We start from the raw sequence: 26,934 nt of genomic DNA, 5'->3' as shown, positions 1-26,934 counted from the left end.
ACGATTAAAAGCCTCCCCAATTTAGAAAACAGTAATCCAATGGCTGGTATTGATAATATACTACTAACTACTGGACGCTCGGAGCTAACCGGAGCTAACACAGAACAGGATGGTAAAGCAAATATAATTACTTCCTTTCTGGGGTTTTCAAAATAAAAGTGCAACGTTTATAGCAGCGGAAAACGTTTATTTTGTACATTATCTAACGTTAACACGAACCTAAACTAACGTTACAACTAACCTAAAGTCTAACCATCTAACTAACCATCTGCACCTTTATGTTACTGTGAAGTGCCACAGAACAAGTGACACTTTTTGACAATGACATCCTGAGTCGTTACAATATAGCCCTATATACCTATTTTTCACATGTAATCATATGCTTCATTTTTCAATTATTCAATTGACGATGGACAATGACCTCACAGGATGGCAGAGTGGGTGTGAAGTGCCACAGAACAAGTGACACTTTTTGACAATGACATCCTGAGTCGTTACAATATAGCCCTATATACCTATTTTTCACATGTAATCATATGCTTCATTTTTCAATTATTCAATTGACGATGGACAATGACCTCACAGGATGGCAGAGTGGGTGTAAAGTGTCACAAAACAAGTGACACCTTTTGAAATAGACATCCTGATTCGTTCCAATACAGCCCTATATACCTATTTTTCACATGTAATCATATGCTTCATTTTTCAATTATTCAATTGACGATGGACAATAACCTCACAGGATGGCAGAGTGGGTGTGAAGTGCCACAGAACAAGTGACACTTTTTGACAATGACATCCTGAGTCGTTACAATATAGCCCTATATACCTATTTTTCACATGTAATCATATGCTTCATTTTTCAATTATTCAATTGACGATGGACAATGACCTCACAGGATGGCAGAGTGGGTGTGAAGTGCCACAGAACAAGTGACACTTTTTGACAATGACATCCTGAGTCGTTACAATATAGCCCTATATACCTATTTTTCACATGTAATCATATGCTTCATTTTTCAATTATTCAATTGACGATGGACAATGACCTCACAGGATGGCAGAGTGGGTGTAAAGTGTCACAAAACAAGTGACACCTTTTGAAATAGACATCCTGATTCGTTCCAATACAGCCCTATATACCTATTTTTCACATGTAATCATATGCTTCATTTTTCAATTATTCAATTGACGATGGACAATGACCTCACAGGATGGCAGAGTGGGTGTGAAGTGTCACAAAACAAGCAACACTTTTGGACAATGACATCCTGAGTCGTTCCTATGTGACCAGTATAAATCTTTAAACTGAACTCTGGAAAAATAGCTCTATGATGGCTCTACTTATAAAAAAATGGAACTGAGCCTTTAATATCTCCATAAGAGGGGTCTGTTCTTCACAGTGCTTCACCGGCAACAGGCAAAAGGGAGGCAACCTGCGGAATGTGGGCCCCAGCAAAGGAGAGAGAGAGCTGTAAGATGTTAACCCTTTCAGACGGGAAGGGGATTAAGGGTTGAGGGTTGAAAGACGGAGTCCGGAAACTATTGAGGAGATCTTAAAAAAGAAACTATATAACAATTAAATGTTTAATGTGTACAGTAAAAGTTTTCAAAATGGCATGCTTATAATTGACTGTCAATAGAGAATAATACTAAAAGAATAATGTGTAAAAACTGTTTGTCTGGAGGGATTCTTTAAGAGATACTATGGAGGGCCTCGTGCATGGTACCATGTCACGTGGTCACCACAGACAAAGCCGTTGTCTGTTTTGAAGGAAAAAGGGACTTTCTGTTACTTAAAAACCACTAGGTAACTAGCAGTAACGATAGTACAAAGAAGGAGGAGTCCATAACGAATTATGTATTGTATGTTGGTTTGCTAAACAGAAATGACAACCCTGTGACATCACTGTGTTTAGACCAATCAGAAATACGGTACAATGTCAAATAAAAGAGACGGTTGCCGATTCAAGAGCCAGACTTTTTTGAGAGATGAGAAGAATGGTGCTTGACACTGGGCACAAGCCGTGCATGATGAGATGTTCTGTTTTCTGCTTATTTTAAACTGAATTGGAAATTTTCCACTTCAGTCTCTTCTTGTAACTAGCTTTTTCTAATAAAAATTACCTCTTTATAAATAACCTTTGTATCCTTTCTTCTGACCAGACGACCGGGTAAGCATGAAATGTGTTTTGCCTTGTAACTTCACCCCATGCATTTTTGATTAATGATGTAAAAACTTTAGAAGTGGGGCTTTATCCATACGGAGGCCTAAAGAGAAATATGTCAACCACGCGGTCCAGTACTGTGCCTGATTTATGATGTAAAAAACCTCCTGAGTAAGGCTTTAGCCAGACGGAGTATTAATGATGTAAAAACTTTAGAAGTGGGGCTTTATCCATACGGAGGCCTAAAGAGAAATATGTCAACCACGCGGTAGAAGGAGACATATGATTATGCATTAAGGCAAAATAGAATAAGTGGCTTTATCCCTAGCTCAGGCCTAAAGAGAGAAATATATATCAAGTAATGCCATATAGTGATAATACGTGTACTGTATCATGGGATTATCAAGTAAAGCCATACAGTGATAATATGTGTAAGTGGCTTTATCCCTAGCTATAATGGGATTATCAAGTAAAGCCATATAGTGATAATACGTGTAACGGATAAGGGAAATGGACCTCATCTGAATAAAGAGAGTCCTTCCCAGTGCAAATAAAATAAAAGATTCCGCAACTTCAATCACTCGACCTAAGGTCGATGACTGACGGGGGTCGGAACGGTGCATTCGCTATCTCTTGTCGGTCAGTGGTAACAACAACATTTGGTAGACTCATTTGGTTCTGCATGTCAACCACCTCGCAGGACGCTGTTTGATGTCAAGATGAGCAGACCAATGAGTTATGAAGTTATCGATCTGACCTAAGACCTAGCGTGGGCATTCAACAGTTACCTTGAGGTGTTTCTGACTGTATGGTACCACCTGATCAACAGTGACACCTCATCTTAAAGCTGTGTTACCTGGAGGTGTTTCTGACTGTATGGTACCCACCTGATCAACAGTGACACCTCATCTTAAAGCTGTGTTACCTGGAGGTGTTTCTGACTGTATGGTACCACCTGATCAACAGTGAGACCTCATCTTAAAGCTGTGTTACCTGCAGGTGTTTCTGACTGTATGGTACCCACCTGATCAACAGTGACACCTCATCTTAAAGCTGTGTTACCTGCAGGTGTTGTTGACTGTATGGTACCACCTGATCAACAGTGAGACCTCATCTTAAAGCTGTGTTACCTGGAGGTGTTGTTGACTGTATGGTACCCACCTGATCAACAGTGACACCTCATCTTAAAGCTGTGTTACCTGCAGGTGTTTCTGACTGTATGGTACCACCTGATCAACAGTGACACCTCATCTTAAAGCTGTGTTACCTGGAGGTGTTTCTGACTGTATGGTACCACCTGATCAACAGTGAGACCTCATCTTAAAGCTGTGTTACCTGGAGGTGTTTCTGACTGTATGGTACCACCTGATCAACAGTGAGACCTCATCTTAAAGCTGTGTTACCTGCAGGTGTTGTTGACTGTATGGTACCACCTGATCAACAGTGACACCACATCTTAAAGCTGTGTTACCTGCAGGTGTTGTTGACTGTATGGTACCACCTGATCAACAGTGACACCACATCTTAAAGCTGTGTTACCTGCAGGTGTTGTTGACTGTATGGTACCACCTGATCAACAGTGACACCACATCTTAAAGCTGTGTTACCTGGAGGTGTTGTTGACTGTATGGTACCCACCTGATCAACAGTGAGACCTCATCTTAAAGCTGTGTTACCTGGAGGTGTTGTTGACTGTATGGTACCCACCTGATCAACAGTGACACCACATCTTAAAGCTGTGTTACCTGGAGGTGTTGTTGACTGTATGGTACCCACCTGATCAACAGTGACACCACATCTTAAAGCTGTGTTACCTGGAGGTGTTGTTGACTGTATGGTACCCACCTGATCAACAGTGACACCACATCTTAAAGCTGTGTTACCTGGAGGTGTTGTTGACTGTATGGTACCCACCTGATCAACAGTGACACCACATCTTAAAGCTGTGTTACCTGGAGGTGTTGTTGACTGTATGGTACCCACCTGATCAACAGTGAGACCTCATCTTAAAGCTGTGTTACCTGGAGGTGTTGTTGACTGTATGGTACCCACCTGATCAACAGTGACACCACATCTTCTTTCTGCAGTAGTTCATAGTCTCCTCCAGACACCAGAGGCTGTGTGCTGCCCGGGCTGCTCCAGCTGTACAGAGGGAACGGGTCTCCAGCGATGGCACAGGACAGCAGGACATGCTGACCCGCCATGGCACTCACCACCTTGGGCTTGGTGATGAACCAGGGCTGCACCCCGTCCTGAGGCTCTGGAGACAGAGAGAGAGAGAGAGAGAGACAGACAGACAGACAGACAGACAGACAGACAGACAGACAGACAGACAGACAGACAGACAGACAGACAGACAGACAGACGGACAGACGGACAGACAAACAGATGGACAGACAGACAGACAGACAGACAGACAGACAGACAGACAGACAGACAGACAGACAGACAGCAGACAACAGGTAGGTAGACGGACGGACAGACAGACAGACAGACAGACAGACAGGTAGACAGACAGACAGACAGGTAATCAGTCAGACAGACAAAAAGATAGACAGATAGACATGCGCTGAATTCACCATTTGCTATATATTAACACTTTCACTGCCACTCACGAGATATCTCGGGTTTCCGATAGTTATGTTGAAAGCCACTTTTTTTTTTTTTTTTTTTTTTAGCGATCTGAAATCATATTGCATCACGCGAGCCTACCCTAGTATACCCGAGCGCCGCCGGCGATCAGATGTGGAAAAAAGCGCCCCCTATCGTCTCCCAGATGACATAAGGGATTTTGGAATGGACTCAATGAAAATGGATGGGGAAAAAAATCCTGTACTCCACATTTTCCAGTCCACTGATGCAGCCGGGGTTATCACAGTTCATTCTGGAGCCTCTGAGACCCGCGGAATCATGTACTGCACTGTACACACGTTGGATCCATACACTTATCGATTCTTTCGAATGGTGATCAGGAATTGGAATATACCAGTTGGATACCATCTGATGTCAGGTAAGGAATCTATGTTATCAGTGTTAGGATAATCAGACTAATTTTGATGAAGATATAGGCTGTTTATATCTGTAGGCTGTATACAGGCTGTACCCAGTATATTGCTAGCCAATGTACAATCAATTGACAATAAACTGGACGATATCCGAGCAAGGATTCAATACCAAAGAGACGTTAGAGACTGCAACGTTCTCTGCTTCACCGAGACGTGGCTGACGCCAGACGTCCCAGACCACGCCATACAACCGGCCGAACACTTCTTCATCCACCGCAAGGACAGATCAGCAGAGTCCGGCAAACAACGTGGAGGAGGTATCGCCTTCATGTTTAACAACAATTGGAGCGATCCAACTAACGTGAAGGAATTATCCAACCACTGCTGCCCAGACCTGGAATATATAACCATCAAGTGTCGTCCTTTCTTCCTCCCGAGGGAGTTAACGGCGATCGTCCTGATCGGAGTGTATATTCCACCGCAAGCCAGTAACAACGTCGCGCTCTCCAGACTCCACGACGAGGTAAATAGAATACAAGCGGCGAACGTTAACGCCGCCATTTTAGTGCTGGGTGATTTCAATAGCGCCAATCTGAGAAAGGTATTACCTGACTTCTATCAGCATGTGACTTGCAACACCAGAGGCGGTAACATCCTAGATCACTGTTACACGCAATTTAAGGGTGGATACAAGGCTCATTCTGCTAGTGGCTTTGGTAAATCAGATCACGCATCCATTTTCCTTTCACCAAAGTACAAACAGAGAATCAAAAGCACTCCTGTAGTCTCGCGAGAGGTGCAGAAATGGGATTTGATGTCAGAGGAGACGCTCCAGGCTGCGTTTGACTGCACAGACTGGAACGTGTTCCGCGACACAGATAACATTAATGTCTACACGGAGACAGTGCTGGACTATGTTTGTACTTTGGTGGAAGAAACAATCCCCACTACCAAAATGAGAGTTTACCCAAATCAAAAACCCTGGGTAGACAAATCCGTCCGTGAAGCTCTGAGAGAGCGCACCAAAGCATACAACGACGGCCTAGTGGCAGGCAACATGAATGACCACAAGGTGGCGCGATACAACGTAAGGAGGACAGTGACAGAGGCCAAACGGCGCTACAGGGATAAAATTGAACTCCAGTTTGAACAAGCTGACTCTAGAGCTATGTGGCAGGGGCTCAAAACGATGACAGACTACAAAGGCGCCTCCCTCAAACTGAACAGTGACATCTCCTTAGCAAATGACCTCAATACCTTCTATGCGAGGTTTGATGCTGGTAATAACAACACCAGCCCACAAGCCACGGCAATGGGGGGGGGGGGGGTCTGCTGCTGATGGAGACTCAGTGTTCAGGGTAACAGAGCATGAGGTGAGGCGGACCTTTAAAAAAGTGAATATCAGGAAGGCAGCAGGTCCGGACGGCATCCCCGGCCGCGTCCTAAAAGTCTGTGCCGACCAACTAGCCCCGGTATTCACTGACATATTTAACCTGTCCTTAGAACAGGCTGTCATCCCCACCTGCCTGAAGAAGTCCACTATTATCCCTGTACCCAAAAAATCCAAGCCTGCTTGCCTCAACGACTACCGCCCTGTAGCTCTCACCTCCATAGCCATGAAGTGCTTTGAGAAGCTAGTAAAGGGCTACATCTGCTCCTCCCTCCCGATCAACATGGACCCCCTGCAATTTGCATACCGCCCCAACAGGTCCACGGAGGACGCCATAGCCCATGTGCTGCACACAGCAGCATCACACCTGGACAAGAGGCAGGGGAACTATGTGAGAATGCTATTCATCGACTACAGCTCGGCATTCAATACCATAGTCCCCTCCATACTCATAGCCAAGCTCAGGGACCTGGGCTTGAACTATGACCTCTGCCAGTGGGTCCTGGACTTCCTGACGGGCAGACCCCAGGTGGTGAGAGCAGGCAACTGCACCTCCTCATCCATCACCCTCAACATAGGGGCCCCCCAGGGCTGTGTTCTGAGTCCCCTCCTCTACTCCCTGTACACACACGACTGTGTGGCTCAGCGGAGTAGCAATACAATCATCAAATTTGCTGACGACACAGTGGTGGTGGGCCTGATCTCTGCCAACGATGAGAGGGCCTACCTGGAAGAGGTCAAGGTCCTGGCGGGATGGTGCCAGGAAAACAGCCTCTCCCTGAACGTCAGCAAAACAAAGGAGATGATTGTGGACTTCAGGAGGTCGGGGGTCAAGGACTACAGCCCCCTCAGCATCGACGGGGCACCGGTTGAGAGAGTCAACAGCTTTAAGTACCTCGGAGCCTACATATCCGAGGACTTGACATGGACCACACACATTGACAGTGTTGTGAAGAAGGCACGACAACGCCTCTACTTCCTCAGGCGCCTAAGGAAGTTCCAAGTCAGTCAGAAGATCCTTAAGAACTTCTACTCATGTACAATAGAGAGCATCCTGACTGGCAACATCACCTCCTGGTTTGGGAATAGCACTGCACAAGACCGAAGCAGACTACAAAGAGTGACACGTTCAGCCGAACGCACAATTGGAGGGGGGCTCCCCACCCTCCAGAACATTTACAACAAGCGTTGCAGGGGCAAGGCTAAGAGAATCATTAAAGACTCCAGTCACCCGAACAACTGCCTCTTTGAACTGCTGCGGTCAGGCAAGCGATACCGGAGTCTCAAGGCGAGCACAGAAAGACTCAGAAGAAGCTTCTATCCCCAGGCCATCAGGCTGCTAAACGAACAATGAACACTACACAACAACAACCATCAAACGCACATAGCACACACATCCACACGCACACACTCACTTTAAACAAACACACTGTAGCACCCACCCCACACACTTTATAGCACACACTCACTTTAAACAAACACACTGTAGCACCCACTCCCCACACTTTATATTTATTGATGAAGGATTGCACTACAACTCGTACACCTTACTGTAAATTGTACCTAAATTGTACCTCATCCCATTTCTGCTTTGCACTATATAGTACTGTACATTAGTACACTGCATAGTATTGTATATTATATGGTAACTCAGTTACGTCTATCCTGCATTGAACATTGTACATATGTCCATACTGAACACTGTGACCTCTTTTTCTACTTTTCTACTTCTAAATTACATGCTATACTATGTTATTTGATACTATCTTGTCTAGCACAGTCTCTGGAGCGTAACAGTAAGAAGCATTTTGTATGAAAGTATTCTGTACTTCTGTATGACAACTATTAAAGAAACTTGAAACTTGTTTTGTGAAATGGGCTCTTTCGGTTTCACTGTAAAAGTCCAAGAGGAAATGAACACGGCGATTATCCGTGCGCGGCTCGAATGTGCTTGCGTGCACGTATAATACTGATCATCTAGCGTTTATTTGAAAACGATTCATAAATAGGCCGACAAATATCAACGTTCTGGAATATTCCAGTAAAAGACGATTATCATAGAATGGTCTAGAATGAACAGTTTTTTACCTCAAAACGGGTGCTCTTCAAAATGCTCTCAAACGGAAATGAAGCGATAAAAAACCAATCTGCCTTGACAGCACTGACTGGAAAAGGATTCTTTGATAAGCGACGGGCAGATTAGACACATATAGCCATAATTTAAAACATAGATTAGGCGATATTAAGCGTAACATTGGCGCTGATGGTGGCATTGAAGCGCTACCTCTGGCGCCACCTCGTGGCACTCAAAGTGTTAAGACCAGTGTTGGGCAAGTTACTTTTAAAAAGTAACTAGTTACAGTTACTAGTTACTTCTTCCAAAAAGTAACTAAATTACTTACTCAGTTACAAATTATAAAAGTAACTAGTTACTTCAGAAAGTAACTATTGCGTTACTTTCAAGTACATTTTTTACATACACAACATCACAAACACAAATCTAAACTATTTTAATGTTGCTGTGGGACAAAGTGAGACTAGCCTCCAATCAAATGCCATGTGTAGATATTATAATTACTATGTTTATATAGTGGATCATACAAATACAATAGATGTTTTGGAACTTTTGATATGTATTGTCCCTCAACAGGCCACAACTGGGCAACATTAAATTATGCTTGTTAAGCACTATACCAAAAATAAATAACAAATATATACTGATTGATTGAACATTTTAATTAACAGATTGCAGAATGGGTACAATACAGTACGGCTCAATACACAAAATTGTTAAGGGGATGCAGACCAGAGAAAGACTTTCGTCTTGTTTACATCAGGGTCCCCCATTTTCAATTCATGACATTTATGACATACACAACATACAGATATAAGAATCTAATCTAATCATCTAAACTAATCTAATCATGACATTTAAGACATGCATGCCATACAGATATATATATATCTCTGAGCACCTGAAGACTGTGCTATTAAACCAGGAAGTGCAGCACTATTCAAAGCAACTTACAACACAACTAACACAAGAGTGAACAAAACACGCTCATGGACCCGCGGTCTGTCGTTGACTGCTCGCTTGTGTTGTTCGTTGGATTCGTTTTGGATTATTTGGGCTCACCAAACAAACTATCAAAACGTACACGGACCCGCGGTCTCACGCTGACTGAATGACTCGCTTGTGTGATTGATTGATTGATTGAAAAGTTTATTAACAGATTGCAGAATGGGTACAGTACAGTACAGCTCAATACATACAATTGTTAAGGGGATGCAGACCAGAGAAAGACTTTCGTCTTGTTTACATCAGGGTCCCCCATTTTCAATTCATCATAACATATATGACATACATGACATACAGATAGACAGTACTGCTACATCTATACATTTATGACATATCAGATTTGCAAATACAGTACTGTTTGTGATACAAAAGTGTCCAGAAAAGGAGTGTATATACATTTGGCGTAGAAACTGTACATTGGAGGAGGTTGGATGGGTGGGATGGGGCTGGGTGGGTTGGGTGAGGGCTGTACATTGGAGGTGGGGGGGGGGGGGGTTGGGTAGGGGACACACACACATTTTACACTGTACATTGGAATACTGACAAAGCCTTACTTGGTCATTTACTGTACAACTAGGTTAGGACATTTGTAGGGGCCAGTTTCGAATTGCAGTCTCACGTAGGTGTTTTTTGAGAGTGTTTTTGAAAGTGGGTGGTGATTCACATTCCTTTACAGCTTTGGGTAGGGCGTTGCACATTGATGTGGCATAATTGCGAAACGTGTTTAGTCCCTTGTTTGAGCCGAATCTGGGTTTTACATGATTTGTGGAGCTCCCTCTGGTGTTGTGATCGTGGTATTCACTGACCTTTGGGAAGTATTTTGACATGTACATGGGTACCTTGGTCGCGTAGTGTATCTTGTAGACCAGGCCCATTGCAAGTTGCTGTACTCTGTCGTCTACTCTAAGCCATCCTAGGTTGTCAAAGTGGGCAGGGGTGAGGTGGGTTCTAGGAGTCAGGTCAAGTAGTAGTCTGACTAGCTTGTTTTGAGATGTTTGTAATTTGTTTTTTAGTGCCTTTGAGGTGCTTTGGTACCATGAGGTGCAAGCATAGTCGTAGTACCCTTGAATGAGTGCTCCTGCTAGAGTCTTCAGGGTATTCTTGTTTACCAGAGAGGAGATCCGGTACAAGAATCGCGTTCGTTGGTTGACTTTTTTTATTACATTGGATGCCATTTTGTCACAGGAAAGATTAGCCTCTAGGATGGAACCCAGGTAGGTAATTTCATCTTTCCTTGTGATAATATTGTCACCCACTGTAACCGAGAAGCCGTCGGTCTTGCTGAGTTTGTTATTTGAACCGAAGAGAATGGACTCTGTTTTGCCCATGTGTAATGATAGTTTGTTGTCGGCGAGCCATATGCAGATTTTGCCTAGTTCCGAGCTGAGGGCCTTTTCAACCTGTAACTTGTTCTTGTCAGAGACCAGCAGGGCTGAGTCGTCCGCAAACAGGAACAAGTTGCAGTCACAAGCTGACGACATGCCATTTGCATAAATTAGGAATAGTAGCGGTTCTAGTATGCTTCCTTGTGGAACACCACAGCTCACTGTGAGGGGGGGGGATAGGGTACCGTTTACTTCCACCATCTGTTCCCTCCCCTCCAGGTAGGATTGTATCCAGCTCACTGATAAACTATCAAAACCAATTGCTTTTAGCTTGTCAATCAGAATGGTGTGATTGACAGTGTCGAAGGCCTTTTGTAGGTCCAGCATGACCATGCCGCAGTATTTGCCCGCGTCCACCTCTTGTTTGATGTGGTTGTTCAAGTAGAGAAGGCATGTGTCAGTGGAGTGGGATGTTCTGAAGCCAGATTGGAATTCGTAGATTAGATTTTTTTCCGCGAGGTACTTTTCGATCTGTTCGTATACAATTTTTTCCATGACTTTCGAGATGGATGTAAGGTTAGAAACAGGGCGGTAGTTACCCGGGTCTAATTTGCTGCCCTTTTTGTGCAGGGGTGTTACTCTCGCAATTTTGAAGTCCTTGGGGACGTGTCCCTGTTTTATGGAGAGGTTTATTATGTGTGTGATGACTGGGGTGATGGCTGCTGCTGAGTCTCTGAGGAATTTGGAGGGGATGTTGTCATGGCCAGTGGCCTTGTTTGGTTGGAGGGCGCTCAGTTTTTTGAGTACCTCATCTGTAGTTACCATTTCCAGTTTGAAGTCGTCTTTGTGGACGCCTAGGTTCTTGTAGTATGCTACTATGTGTTCTACCCCATACTGCCCTGAGTGGGAGGGTAGTTTGTTTACCAGTGTTGTGGCTATGTTTGTGAAGAAAGTGTTTAAGTAATTGGCTACATCCAGCTTGTCTGTTATGAGCGTGTTGTCCGTCTTTATGTTTATGTTTGAGAACCTGGTTTTAAGTTTTTTACTGCAGCCTAGTTGAATGTTGAGTAATTTCCAAAGTTCACGTGGTTTATTTTTGTTTTCCTCGGTTTTGTCATTGATGAAATTTTTTTTAGCAGTTTTGATCATGGAGTTTACGTCATTTCTTAGTCTGTTTCTTTCTAGTTTGAGTTCAGTCACGTGGTCTTGGAGTTCACTGCTCATGCTTTTGGTAAGCTTTGACTGGCTTTTACGAAACTCAGAGCATTTTTTGTCTCTGGCTTTCATAGCGGTCAGTATTTCAGTGTGCATCCATGGCTCAGCGCGATTTTTTACCCTGGTGGTTCTTAGGGGGGCCATGTTGTTTAGTATTGATGAAAAATTGGTTTTGAAGCCAAGCCAAGTTTCTTCAACCAGTGTACCATTGAGTTCATCTGACCAGTCCAGACTCTCCAGTTCAAGGTTAAAGGCCTCGCTAGAGTAGGTTTTGAGGTCTCTAGATGTGACTGTTTTGTGACAGCCAGCCTTTAGTTTTAGCTTTTTGCGGGTACAGAATATCATATAATGATCACTTAACCCACATGCTATAACCCCTTTATTGGAGATCTTGGACTTGTCAGAGGTCAGTATGAGGTCAATGGTAGTCTGAGTTGATTCACATATCCTTGTGGGTTGGGTGATTAGTTGGCTGAGGCCGTGCAGATCACAAAACCTATTGAAGGATTTGAAGACGGGTGCATCTTTTTGTTGCATATCCGTGTTCCAATCCCCAATAAGAATTTTTTCCGCATCCTCAGCTCCAGCTAAGCACACATCCAGAGTATCATAAAAGCCAGTTTGATCTGGCGGTCTGTATATTGTGCCGACTAGAACAGATTTTGCCCTTTCAAATAAAATTTCCACCCATACGGTTTCAATTGTCTCATGATGAAGGTCAGTACGGGTAATGAATTTGGTGTCCTTATGTATGTACATACAAACACCACCTCCATACTGGTTTCTGTCATTACGGACTATAGTATAGTTCTCTAATTCTATTTCAGGGTCTGTTACAGATGGATCAAGTTTAGTTTCAGTAAAGCATATTAAGTCTACCTTACCGCTCATAAACAGGTTTCTTATTTCGTCCAGCTTATAGTGTTGTCGCTGTGTGTCAGACTCTGCATGCTTTCGAACACCCGCCCACCTCTACCTCTGATGGCTTACCATGACATTTTACTCAACCTCAGCCAATCGTCAGCATGTATGCACTTGTCTCGCGCGCTGCTCACTAACCAAGGAAGGAAAAAAACTGCCTCTTGCAGTTGAAACAGTTGTGGATTTAATGGCTCCATCCTGTTGTAATGAGCACACTCTATATAGCTGGTTAAGGACTGGTGGTGCTTGGCTGATGTCCTTGATGCATTTGCAGTTGAAAAGTTAGTAGCATATGATTGGAAACATGGCAGAGGAAGATAGTATCTAGCTAATTGATCCCTGGATCCCTGGAGCAACCTTTATGGCTTGCTGCTATTGGAGTGGAATGCATAGCTTGCAACTGCAAGAACATGATCAGCTACAGCCTATGCTACATAATTAAAGAAATAATATAACTTTAAGGAGGCTTAATGGACAACATCTGAATGGATAAATGGTGGAACCGTTTGTCTCCTTCACATGCTGTAGCACATTAAACATACTTCTAATGTTGTAGCACCATACATAGTAGTGTTTGGCTATTTGTGTTCCACTTGCACTGTTTGGATTTGAAGTTCTTTGATGTTGGGGCGTCTGGGTAGTGTAGAGGTCTGAGCACTGGGGCATCTGGGTAGTGTAGAGGTCTAAGTACTGGGGTATCTGGATAGTGTAGAGGTCTGAGTACTGGGGCGTCTGGGTAGTGTAGAGGTCTAAGTACTGGGGCGTCTGGGTAGTGTAGAGGTCTAAGTACTGGGGTATCTGGATAGTGTAGAGGTCTGAGTACTGGGGCGTCTGGGTAGTGTAGAGGTCTAAGTACTGGGGCGTCTGGGTAGTGTAGAGGTCTGAGCACTGGGGTATCTGGATAGTGTAGAGGTCTGAGCACTGGGGCGTCTGGGTAGTGTAGAGGTCTAAGTACTGGGGCGTCTGGGTAGCGTAGAGGTCTAAGCACTGGGGCGTCTGGGTAGTGTAGAGGTCTGAGCACTGGGGCGTCTGGGTAGTGTAGAGGTCTAAGTACTGGGGCGTCTGGGTAGTGTAGAGGTCTGAGCACTGGGGCGTCTGGGTAGTGTAGAGGTCTAAGTACTGGGGCGTCTGGGTAGTGTAGAGGTCTGAGCACTGGGGTATCTGGATAGTGTAGAGGTCTGAGCACTGGGGCGTCTGGGTAGTGTAGAGGTCTAAGTACTGGGGCGTCTGGGTAGCGTAGAGGTCTAAGCACTGGGGCGTCTGGGTAGTGTAGAGGTCTGAGCACTGGGGCGTCTGGGTAGTGTAGAGGTCTAAGCACTGGGGCGTCTGGGTAGTGTAGAGGTCTAAGTACTGGTCTACCAATGTGTGTGTGTGTGTGTGTGTGTGTGTGTGTGTGTGTGTGTGTGTGTGTGTGTGTGTGTGTGTGTGTGTGTGTGTGTGTGTGTGTGTGCAGTGATGGGCAGTAGCTAGCTACAAGTAGCGACGCTACATAGCTTAACTACAATTCTCAGTAGCGTGATGGTAGCGTCACTACTTTTGAACCAAGTAGCGGTCTCTGTAGCGCAGCTATTTTTAGAACGAAGTAGTGACGTAGCGACGAGGAAACGCTACAACGCTACTATCGGGAGAAACCGTTTAGACTATAAAGATTTGTGAGGAGAAAAAAAAAATCCCCGTAGAAACCCACTATGATTGGTTGGTTGGTTTAGATATGAGTATGACGACTCACGATTGAGTATGGTTAGGCCAAAACATTACGGGGAGGCCAATCAGAGGCAGGATAGGGCGGGACATGTCACTCCAGCTCGCAAATCAGGAAGTGAAAATCAAAACAGACCACTGAATGAATGAACCAGTCCGCGCGAAATGGCAGAGGGATTCGATGTTTCCAGGGCTTGTGATGGCATTGATGAAGATGATGTCAATAACAACAATGCCATGGAATGAATGAATGGAAAAGATGAAGTTGTGGGATGCATGCGCAGGCACGGCGTATCTAAGGTAAGGGACAATAATAATGTTGTTGTTTAAACTGCCGCCGTGCACTCGTGCAGCATTGGGCTGTGTTGGCACTTTCTTCATCTGTTAACTTACCATGGTGATTGATCTGATCTGTGGTCTGGGGTCCCCACATGATTTTGGGGCCATGGAATGTTTTGTGAGTTACATATTTAAATACATTTGGTCATTTAGCTGACGCTTTCATTCAAAGCAACTTACAAATTGTGTACAACAAGTCAGCAGGAGTGGTACATATCTAGCAGACAAGGATAATAGTATTGTTTGTCTAGCAGTGTCAGGCTTGAGTGTTATACTCTGAGTACATACTATACTGTAGTAGTATAGACATATTAGCATAGTTGGTGGTAGTATAGACATGGTAGCATAATAGTAAAATGCAGTAAGACATTTATTATTAGTTAAAATTCAGATATTGAAGAAGTGTGTTTTTGGTTGATAAAGTGGGCAGGTTTCAGCTAGGAGAGGGTATCAGGCAGCCAGAAGATGCAGAGTTTAGGGATAAATAATACATAAAGATAGAATAGAAAATAAAAATACCATTACTGCATCAAAAGTAATCAACAAACTATACTATAAAAACGGATCAAACATTAACCAAATGGTCTCTTTCTTTTCTTTTGTAGAGGCTGCACCCAGCTAAACTTGCCTTCCTGGATTTTGTACATAATACAAGTTCATGTTAAAAGGATGACACAAAAAGCTAGACCGAGGGCTTGTTTCAGTTTTATAATAAACAATCAAACTGAGCATTTTTTTTGCCTGCCTATTTGTTTGGTGGAAACTTGATCATGAAGTGAAGTAAAAAAAAAAAAAAAAAAAAAAAAAAAAAGTAGTGCCGATGTAGCTAGCTATTTTTGCCATGTTCTTGTAGTGTAGCTTGCTAAATTTTTCTGGGGATAGCTTCCATTGTAGTTGAGCTATATTTAATCGAGAGTAACTTGTAGTGTAGCTTACTACATTTTCCAAGTAGCTTGCCCATCACTGTGTGTGTGTGTCTGGCTTCCCTTGCGCCATCTGTGGACGGGTGTGCGGCTCAAGGATCGGACTCAACACCCACGAGAAGTGGCACCAGCGGCAGCGTCGCTAACCCACCCCCCCCCTCACCCCATCCCTGGAGCAAGTGTCATCATCGAACACGATGGACAGCTAAGAGAGTGTGTGTGTGTGTGTGTGTGTGTGTGTGTGTGTGTGTGTGTGTGTGTGTGTGTGTGTGTGTGTGTGTGTGTCTGTAGTACCCTGCACGGTGAGCCTGGCGTGTGTCGTCTCCTCTCCACACTGGTTCCAGGCCTGGCAGGTGTACGTCCCAGTGTCCTCTGGGAAGACTTCCTGTATCAGCAGCGTACAGACATTGTCCTGCCGGTGGAGGTGGAAGTCCTCCGTCTCGGTCACTTCCTGTCCGTTGTGGAGCCAGACGACCTCTGGAGGAGGGTGACCTGGGGGAGAAAAACGACGACAACTAGAACGACGTGGGAAATAAAACAAGCAGGAAACCTCACGGACCCGCGGTACTGCCTGCGCACACGTCCGGCAAAGCGGGTTTGTTTTTATAGTGTAACTTTTAGCTACTTCATTGATCCTCATCATTGAACGTACAGAGAGAAAGAGAGAGGGAGAGAGAGAGACAGGCTCAACCCCCCCCCCCCCCCCCCTCCTCACTATTGGAACTTCACAAAACTGATTTCTCCTGTGCCTGTGAGCTTAGCTTAGTTAGCGTTAGCAGCTAAAGTTAGTTAAGGTTTTACCGCGACGTGGGCATACAGAAATGGTGAGGATGTAGACGCATTTATTGGACCCGTTGCTCGCAGAGTTTACATAGAAACAGCGCAACTCGCGAGAGGAGTTGTCACAGGGCTGTAGAACGCAGGACTGAAGAGCTGTCATAGCTTCTACAATTGAAGGTGGGGGGTATCGGGCTCAGCCCCTCCCTTTTGGGTCTGATAAATGCACGCATCCCTGCAAGGGTCAGCGCTCGTTTGCATTTATTAGCTCTAGAATTGCTACAGTTATCCAAGTAACAGGTGAACGTCCAAAGGAACCATAACTGATTTAATGAGCCATTCGCAGTTTCACTGTATCGGCCATGTGTACTTAGACTTGCATGGCTTAATCTTTGAGACATTATGCTACTGGCAGGATCAACCAGGTAGCCTCCATCCGAGGTGGGCCCACGCGGAACCCAGCCTACGGCACCCGGGGACGCCACGAAGCGTGACCCGAGAAGCGAGGCACTTCACCTTCACACCTGCAGTCTTGCCTCGTTGATCACAAATGCACTGTTATCACTGCACAAACAACCCTGCTGCCTGTCGCACTGTCCACAGATGTGACCGAGACTTCACTGTCTTGGGCTAGGGCGGAAGCGCTCAACACAACTCTTTGTACAGGACTAGGAGGTACCTCCAACCGAGGTGGGGCCACGCGGAACCCTGCCTACGGCACCCGGGGACGCCGTGCCCCAAGAAGCGAGGCGCTTCACCGTCGCTCCGGCAGTCTTGCCTCGCTGATCACACATGCACTGTTATCACTGCACAAACAACCCTGCTGCCTGTCGCACTGTCCACAGATGTGACCGAGACTTCACTGTCTTGGGCTAGGGCGGAAGCGCTCAACACAACTCTTTGTACAGGACTAGGAGGTACCTCCAACCGAGGTGGGGCCACGCGGAACCCTGCCTACGGCACCCGGGGACGCCGTGCCCCAAGAAGCGAGGCGCTTCACCGTCGCTCCGGCAGTCTTGCCTCGCTGATCACACATGCACTGTTATCACTGCACAAACAACCCTGCTGCCTGTCGCACTGTCCACAGATGTGACCGAGACTTCACTGCCTTCGGCTAGGGCGGAAGCGCTCAACACAACTCTTTGTACAGGAATAGGAGGTAGTATAAGGAGTTTGGGGGAGGATTCGCGAAACATGTGTTTACCTGTGGCCAGGGAGAACCAGGAGTTGCATTGAAACCTACCAAGCAACCCAGGTAGACCCCCACGACCAAGGTTATCGGACTACCAGGTCAAACGGGCTGACTCTGAGTGGGCTGGCTGGGGAAGACGAATGGCACGCGCCACTCGTATGTATCCCCGACCATAGAGGCAAACCCGCAAGCGGTAGGAACCGTCCGCCCGAACACAGGCTGTTAGGCCGGCCGGCGGGGGCCCTACCAAGGCGGATCACGTTTTCCATTCGGTCGGTGTGGGTGTCCGATGCGTTCACTGGGGCCCGGAGCTCCGGGCTGATGGGCTAGGGTTAGTGTTTTTGTCCCCGAGTCGATCCGACCACCCTGGACCACTTTCCCCCGAAATTGGACTGAAAAACAAACTTTTCAAGTTTTTCGTCAAAAAAATAAGAATTTTGACAAAAAATATATATATAAAAAAAAAGATTTATTAAAAAAAGTCTTTTACATTTTTCGGGACCTCCATGTTTTGGGGGTATTCATCATCAAAATCGGATCCGGGATTCGGCTCCCATCAGTCGGGCAAGAACTGCGGGTTTTCAGCCTCTCTCCTCTCTCCTGGAGCCTCTCCGAAGCTCCTCTCATATACTCGGGATGGAACCTGTCTGTCAGTACCCCCCTGTGCACGACATAGCGGCGGAAGGCCGATTTTCGAGGGTGGTGGGGGAGAGTGCCCCCCCCCCAAAGCAAATTCGAGACACATATTCGGTTGCAAAAAGGTGTCCCACGGTCTCCTCTATGGCCGCAAATATTTTCACGCGGATCGGAATCACGGCGCGCCCGTGGCACACTTTACCGCTTCGGCGAGTTTATTCCACGCTGTCGGCTTTCCTTTTCTAAGCATTTTCGGGGCTACAAGTTGCGGGACGCCCAGATGTACCCAGATGTACGCTCACTTAATACAGCGTTTTTAAAATCACGCAAAATGTTCAGGGTCGCGAGCCGACCTTTTCCCCTCATTTTCGATGATGGAAGTGATTTAGGAAAAGTTTCGGCACGCCGAGAGGTACCCGTTGATTTAATCTCACGAGGATCGGGGCAATATTCGGCCCGTGGGAAAATCTGCGAGTTTATTCCACGCTGTCTGCTTTCCTTTTCGGTAATGGAAAGGTGCAGGGGAAAGTTGCGGGCACGCCGAGATGTACTACCCACGGTAGAAGTTTCGCCTCGATCGGGGCAATATTGACCGAGTTGGAACCAAAACCGAAGCCTGCTTCAGCCGAGTCCCATGACATCGCCGTTTGGTCCCCCACGGCCCTATCCCGACGTTTTCGACAACAGAAGCCATAGGTGAAAAGGTTTCCCACCCCCAGGGGTACCCAGGGTAGAAGGCCCGCGTGGATCTGGGCAAGGGTGCCCCCGTGGGAGCCGATAAGGACCCCCGGGGGGCCCTTTTGGCCCCCTGCGGCCCTATCCCGACGTTTTCGACAACAGAAGCCATTGGTGAAAAGGTTCCCCACCCCCAGGGGTACCCAGGGTAGAAGGCCCGCGTGGAGCCGATAAGGACCCCCGGGGACCCCGTTTGGCCATTTTAAGAGTGTCTTCTAGTTTAGTCTAGATGTCCCCAGGTAACACTAGTCTAGTTTAGTCTAGATGTCCCCAGGTAACACTAGTCTAGTTTAGTCTAGATGTGCCCAGGTAACACTAGTCTAGTCTAGATGTCCCCAGGTAACACTAGTCTAGTCTAGATGTCCCCAGGTAACACTAGTCTAGTCTAGATGTCCCCAGGTAACACTAGTCTAGTCTAGATGTCCCCAGGTAACACTAGTCTAGTCTAGATGTCCCCAGGTAACACTAGTCTAGTCTAGATGTCCCCAGGTAACACTAGTCTAGTCTAGATGTGCCCAGGTAACACTAGTCTAGTCTAGATGTCCCCAGGTAACACTAGTCTAGTTTACTTCTTAACATGCAACAGCCCGGGCCCTCTTGAGAGAGAAAGAGACCAGGCTCATGCATGTGCTATAAGTATAAAGTATAGTATTTTGGTTTGCAAAGTATGCAGTCCTCAAAAACGAAAACTAAAATTATCACTTTTGGGGGTGCCTGTATAGTCTAGATGTCCCCATGTAACACCAGTCTAGTTTTAGTCTTGCAGAGCTTATTCTGAGGAAGGTTATGGTAGAAAAATGATTGATAACATACAAGTGTCTTCCATAATAAACTGTGGTAGATACTAATGTTAGTAGATACTGTCTACTAACAAACCACGAGGTAATCCTACATATACATGGAAACAACTTTATTTGTATTCCTTTATTTAACCAGGCAGTTCAATTAAGAACACATTCTTATTTACAATGACTGACGGCATAGGTTTGTCATAGTGCATCTTTATCCAGTGTTTTGTAAAATACATATACACACATGCATGCACACACACACACACACACACACACACACACACACACACACACACACACACACACACACACACACACACACACACACACACACACACACACACACACACACACACACACACACAAAAGCAAACAATCCTCCCAACTAACAGATAGATATACAGAGTAAATAACTATTGGAATATATTTAGCATAGAATATTTTACCAAGACATACCAGCATGTAAACACACACACGCACATGCACACACATGCACACACATGCACACACACGCACACGCACACACACAAGCGCATTGTGTATGCATGCTTCAATGCATACACTACATCTTCCAATACACAGAGAGAGGAAATGCTGAAGAAATCAACTAAAACAAACATGTCATCCTCTCAGGAGAGTAGACAGGAAATACCACCAACTGCGCGCACACACACACACACACACACACACACACACACACACACACACACACACACACACACACACACACACACACACACACACACACACACACACACACACACACACACACACACACACACACACACACACACACACACACACACACACGCACACACACACACAACATTAGAAAGCCTGATATGAGACTCTGTGTACAAACTAGCATCTTGATAGCATAAAAAGCATAAAAAGTCTCTCTCTCTCTCTCTCTCTCTCTCTCTCTCTCTCTCTCTCTCTCTCTCTCTCTCTCTCTCTCTCTCTCTCTCTCTCTCTCTCTCTCTCTCTCTCTCTCTCTTCTCCCTCTCTATGTCTCTCTCTCTGTCTCTCTCTCCCTCTTCCATCCTTCCCTCCTAAACATACATTTTAAGTATCATATCTTCTAAATATCATAACTTCTAAGTATCATAACTTTTTTAAGTATCATAACTTCTAAGTATCATAACTTCTAAGTATCATAACCTTTACAGTATGTATCATAGGGCTGTCCCCGACTAAGGATTTGGATGGTCGACTAGGATTGGCCAAAATTTGCCGTTAGTCGACTATTGGTTGACTTAAAAAAAAACGTATAATATTTTTTATTTTATTTTTTTTCATTCCATTTGGGCTGTGGGGGTGCTTAATGTCTGAAGGAGTCGACTGAAGGCTTCTTGTCCTCTGCAAAAGCATGCAATTGGTCCACTGATGGATACATCTTGATATTTGTCTAGTCTAGTATGTTCATTAGATGGGTGAAATCCTCTTTCAGTGCCTCTGTGCCTGTTTTCGTAGGCAGTTAGCCTCTGGTATGCATGCCATTAGCGTTAGCCACGCTTCTAGGCCTCTTTTCTTTTGGAACATTTTTAATTTTTTTTTTTTTTTTAATATTCGACTAAGAGGTTGGCCAGTCGACTACGGCTCCTTTCGACCGATTAGTCGACTAATCGATTAATAGGGGTCAGCCCTAATGTATCATAACTTCTAAGTATCATAACTGCTAGAGTAGGAGTACTACTTTTTCCTGTCTAATTATCTTAACACTTTGCCGCCCGACCACGAGTAAATACGGGTTTCGAATCCATGCGTTGTGGACAGAATCACGTATAAAGCCGTGGCAAGTTGTTATTGCTTTTATATCATTTTAATAACCGGGTCAAGGTCGCGGAGCGGCACTACATATATTCCCTAGTCTGTGAATTCGAGGATGTGCAATACCGGCCAGATCCTCTTAGGGGCGCCATCGCTCCACTGCAATGTGCCCTGTGGGCGAATGGATGACTTTTTTTTTCCCCTTTCAATGGAGATTTTCAGTACCCGGATTCTGAATCAGCATCTTGTACTGTGGATTACGTTTCGAATCGCAGATTTCACCATGGAATAAGGGGATAAATCATCAGCCAATGGACATATCGATCTACCAGATGCCGATCGATAACGGGGAAATGCTTGGGGGTATCTCATCGGCTCATGGTAAGATCTTTTTCACATAAATTACAGCCGGATCAGAGCTTGCTATGATACGCAACCAGCCGAGCAGTGTATGTGGCTAGTTACACGACCACTGTTATTGGTAATCAATAATAATAAACGACGTCCCCCACCCCCCCCCCCTTTGATGCATACATGCTTTGGGACAGTCCCGATGATATGCAGTTTGAGTTATTTCTTTAGAATATGTAAAACGGAAATGCCGTTGAATATAACGTTAGCAGCTATTAGCCCTATAACTAGCCTTCCAGAAAATATACAAGACAAAATCCGCTATAATGCTTATACACGGCGCTATAAAATGACAACCTATTGATGCATTTATTTTTTCTTTAAGCCATTTTGAAGGGACGGTTTATGAACTCAATTGACAATGAGAATGGACAGATAGCAATACTATAAAGTATACATTTAGCTGTACAAAAAGACACCGGTCTGTTTACAAAAGCTGGTCCTCAACCACTATATTAGACGCATCCCAGCGGTCGCCAATGTGTTAAGGAAGTTGATATATATATTTGTTTATACACTTTATGTTTCACCTCATCTGTACCGTAACACTATGGCGACCGGAGCCCCGCGGCGATTTATGCCTCAGAGGACAGTGGTTTGTTTACAAACCTATGTACTTTCTAAGAGATATATATATATCATTTATAGTATTGCTATCTGTCCATTCTCATTGTCACTTGAGTGCATAAACCTGCCTTCATAATGGCTTAAAGAAAATAAAAATCCATCGGTTGGTTGTCATTTTATAGCATCGTGAATATAAGGTTTATCGCGCTTTTCGTCTCTTCTTTTTTTCAGGAAGCTAGAAAATAGGCTAAACGTTGGCGCCGTTATATCAAACGCCATTTCTGATGTATATATACGAATGAAATAAAACAAACTGCGTAGCATCCGGACTATTACAGAGCATCTATGGATGAAATGGGGGCGGCGGGGAACGCCGATTAGTATTATTGATTAGCAATAGAGTGTGCGTTCAGGTAGCCAATGTCAGTGGTCTATCACGTTTTTAAAACAATGTCCAATCCAGCTGTAATTTGGGGGAATAGTGTCCTACCGTCAGGCCATGTGATCGCCGGCAGCATTTCTTCATTAGTCATCGGATTCTGGTAGATCGATATGTACATTGGCTAATCATAAATCCCATTATTCCAGGCTGAAAAATACGTTCGGTAACTGGATCAAAGATGGAGGGTCTTCGTTTGGAATCGAGGCTCATATGATCCGCCCACAGGACTGTAAAAGAAGTTTTTTTTAAATCCCCTCAATGATACTGCAGTGGAGCGATGGCGCCCCTAAGCGGATCTGGCCGGTAGTGCATGTTTCGAAAATCAAATATGTGGGTAGGTAATGGATCTCGATAGCGGACGTTAATAGCGTTATAAATATGGAATAAAACAATAACAACTTGCCACGAGTATATACGTGGCTCTGGTCCACAACGCATGGAATCGAAACACGTATATACTCGTGGACGGACGGCATAGTGTTAAAGGGGAACTATCTTATAAATGGCCTTTTTCAGTGTTTAGCATTGTTTCCTAGCTATGTGGACTTATATTAATATGATCTATGTCTCTAATTCTCATATTGGCGCATTCTTCCAATTCTCCTCTCACAATATTCACCCTAGCTGAACTGAGTCATCTGAAAATGTGCTGATTTGTGATGTCAGAGAGACTCAGCTGCTGAGACTCTGCTTAGACTCACACACACTCCACACATTTCCCACAGTGGTTGGAGCCCAGGCTCAAAACGGCTTAAGATCTTGAGGTAGAAAAATGCTGTTTTTGAGGACTTGATTAGAAATACAAAAGAATGAATAAATTTTTTTTTTAATTACAGAGGTGTTCCATAAACTCACAGGAATTGTGTAAAAGTGCCCAAATAGTGAAATAAATAGTAAAATAGTTCCCCTTTAACTTACAGTGCAGTGACAGGAACAACATGACACACAGAAGTCAACTACATATCATACTGTGTTTAAACTAGACGTGGGCATAGATCAAAAAATGTAATCTTTCTAGATGAATCTATCTGCAATCCTGGAGTTAATCTAGATTAATCTAGATTAAAATGGCTCATTTGAAGTCTGCCGAAGGCATTCAAAATATGTGTGTTCTACCTACTGTAGGGATGGGTATCGTTAGGATTTTATCGATACTACTACTCGTATCGATACTGCTTAACGGTTCGGTACTTTATCGATACTCTTATCGGTTCTTTTTTATTATTTTGCAAGAAAAAAAGACAATTAATTGAGAACAGAATCGACATTTCTTTATTATTTATAACTTTATAAATAAATATAATTTCTTCAGCAACAGCAGCAGCAATGTTCTTTTATATAACTTTATAAATTAATTAAAAATAAATATAATAAATAAATAAATATTATTTCTTCAGCAACAGCAGCAACAATGTTTAAAATGTGTCTGAATTATAGACTTTTTTATAATAAACAACAAATGTAAGATAAGATAAACTATACACTGAATTATTAGTTGTTACCTAAAGCCATTGGACTCCACTGTAGAGAAGGGGTGCAGGCCTTTGACAACAAACTGGGTCACAGCCCTGTGACACTTGTTCACCCTATCCTCTGTCATCCTTCCTCTAGCTGCTAGGGTGAAGGGACTTTGGGCTTGGCTGGGACCGGTGGTGGTAGAGGGAGGAGGGGTGGGCTGGGACATGGTGGCTGCAGCCTCAGCCTGACCCTATAAAAAGTTGTCATCTTTCAAATATATTTGTAGCTAAACAATTAGCTAAGCAATTCTATTTTATTTATTAGCCTATTCGTAATAATTCGTTATTAGCCTAGCTAACTCGAAAACGGCGCATTTCTGCAGACTAATGTTATGTTTTGACAACAGATGTTTTGACAAATTGCTTGTATTGCCACCCTTACTTGCAAATGTTTTATTGCACTTGTGGCAACGTGCGCTGTCGGCATCGACTTTTGTAAAGTGTACCCAGACTTTCGAGCGTTTGGTTCGCTCCGCCATGACGAGCGCATGCAGAGCTCTGTCTGTGTGCAGCGCGCTTCAACACGGAGCCACGGACAGCACAAAGTACCCGTATGTGCATTTGTGTGAGCGGCTCGCAACGAGTGTGTGTAACGGCTCGCTGAGTCGCTGCGGCTCGCTTCTCGTGCAGACAGAGAGAGGAGACCCAACTTTGAGAATAGATTAACGGCGGCAATCTTTTTATCGCGCGATAAGAGTCCGCCGTTAACTAACCTTAGTTTAAACCCTCAGGGACTAAACAACATGACACTCAGAAGTCAACTACATAGGCGCGGCTAAGTGGCACAGTGGGCAAGGCGCTCGCCACTAACGCAGGAGATGCTGGGTTCGAGCCCAGCTCTCGCCGTTGCTTCCGGCTTGGCTGGTCGTTCATACTAATACAATTGGCAGTATTAGGGGGTGGGAAAGCCGGTGGGTGGGGATCGGACGTTGTGGACAGCGACTCCTACAGGTCGGTTGGTGCGCCTGTACAGCAGAATCAGGAAGTATCGGGGGCAGCGTGAGCCTCCCACGCGTTACTCCTCGCCGCTGAGAGATCGTGCTGTACAGGTGAAAAGATGCGACGGCTGCCTCCTCGTGTACCGGAGGGGACACGTGATGCAAGGCTTTGTCCAAATTGCAGCTGACCAGTGGGAGGCATGGTCTAACAACGTTCGAGACAGGGGAGGGTAGAATTGGATAATACGAAATTGGGATGGGAGAAAAATAGAAAATGTAGAGAAAAAGTAGATAAAAAAAAAAAAAAAAAAAAATAATCGGGACTCTAGATTAAGGACGCTGAAACAATGTGAGAGTGGTACAGCCTCAATAAATCAAAAGCTTTATTTGGTTTCATTTTCAAGGTAACATTCAGTGCATTTTGCCTGCATTGACTGAAATGAGGCATCATCCAAGCTGTGTGTGTGGTGATACAGCCTCCTATGACAGATATAAGATAAGATAAGATAAAATAAGATAAGATATTCCTTTATTGACCCCCTTGGGGACATTCAGGTGTCATAGCAGCATGGGGAAGGGGGAGATGTACATGTATGGGCAAGGTAATAGTAGACATACTGTACATATAGACAATACAATTATATGACAGATATGAATGAGCTAATTCTAATATAACTGAACAATATGCCATGCATTTTAATATGGACACCAGTGATGTCATTGGGGACACTGAAATACAATTATGTGTAAAATAGATCAGCATTGTTTTTTGGTGAAATGCCCCTTTAACCAGTTAATTTACATATTCCTTGCAGAGTTGGACATTGTACAGATTTCCCAGGAATTATTTCCCCACATCTACCATAACGTATATGACTTACCGGCTACCTCTGTTGTCATGGTGACCTGGCTTCCATCCATCACTTTCATGTCAGACAGTCTACCTATGAAGGAGGGGGCCGAGGGCTTCTTCGTCACTCCTCCTCTCCCCCCGTCACCTCCGCCATGCGGACGCCCCTCCAAGCTGGAAAACACAACATGTTTACATTTACTACACTACTGTATATAACACAACATGTTTACATTTACTAC

General features: G+C 44.6%; 1 protein-coding gene across 1 annotated transcript in view; it reads right to left on the bottom strand.

Annotated features, from left to right (window-relative positions):
- LOC311229258 (myosin light chain kinase, smooth muscle-like) overlaps positions 1 to 26,934 on the bottom strand; it is a gene marked incomplete at both ends in the record, with an annotated part of 244,583 nt that overhangs the window by 165,651 nt on the left and 51,998 nt on the right. Inside the window, 3 exon segments of the mRNA XM_084315325.1 lie at positions 4,221 to 4,428; positions 16,361 to 16,558; positions 26,724 to 26,866. Of these exon segments, the coding sequence (XP_084171451.1) occupies positions 4,221 to 4,428; positions 16,361 to 16,558; positions 26,724 to 26,866 (549 nt within the window).

This window comes from Notolepis coatsorum (assembly GCF_963971535.1).
Source record: "Notolepis coatsorum genome assembly, chromosome: 5".
NCBI lineage: Eukaryota > Metazoa > Chordata > Actinopteri > Aulopiformes > Paralepididae > Notolepis > Notolepis coatsorum.
This window is presented reverse-complemented; position numbering and strand designations above follow the sequence as displayed.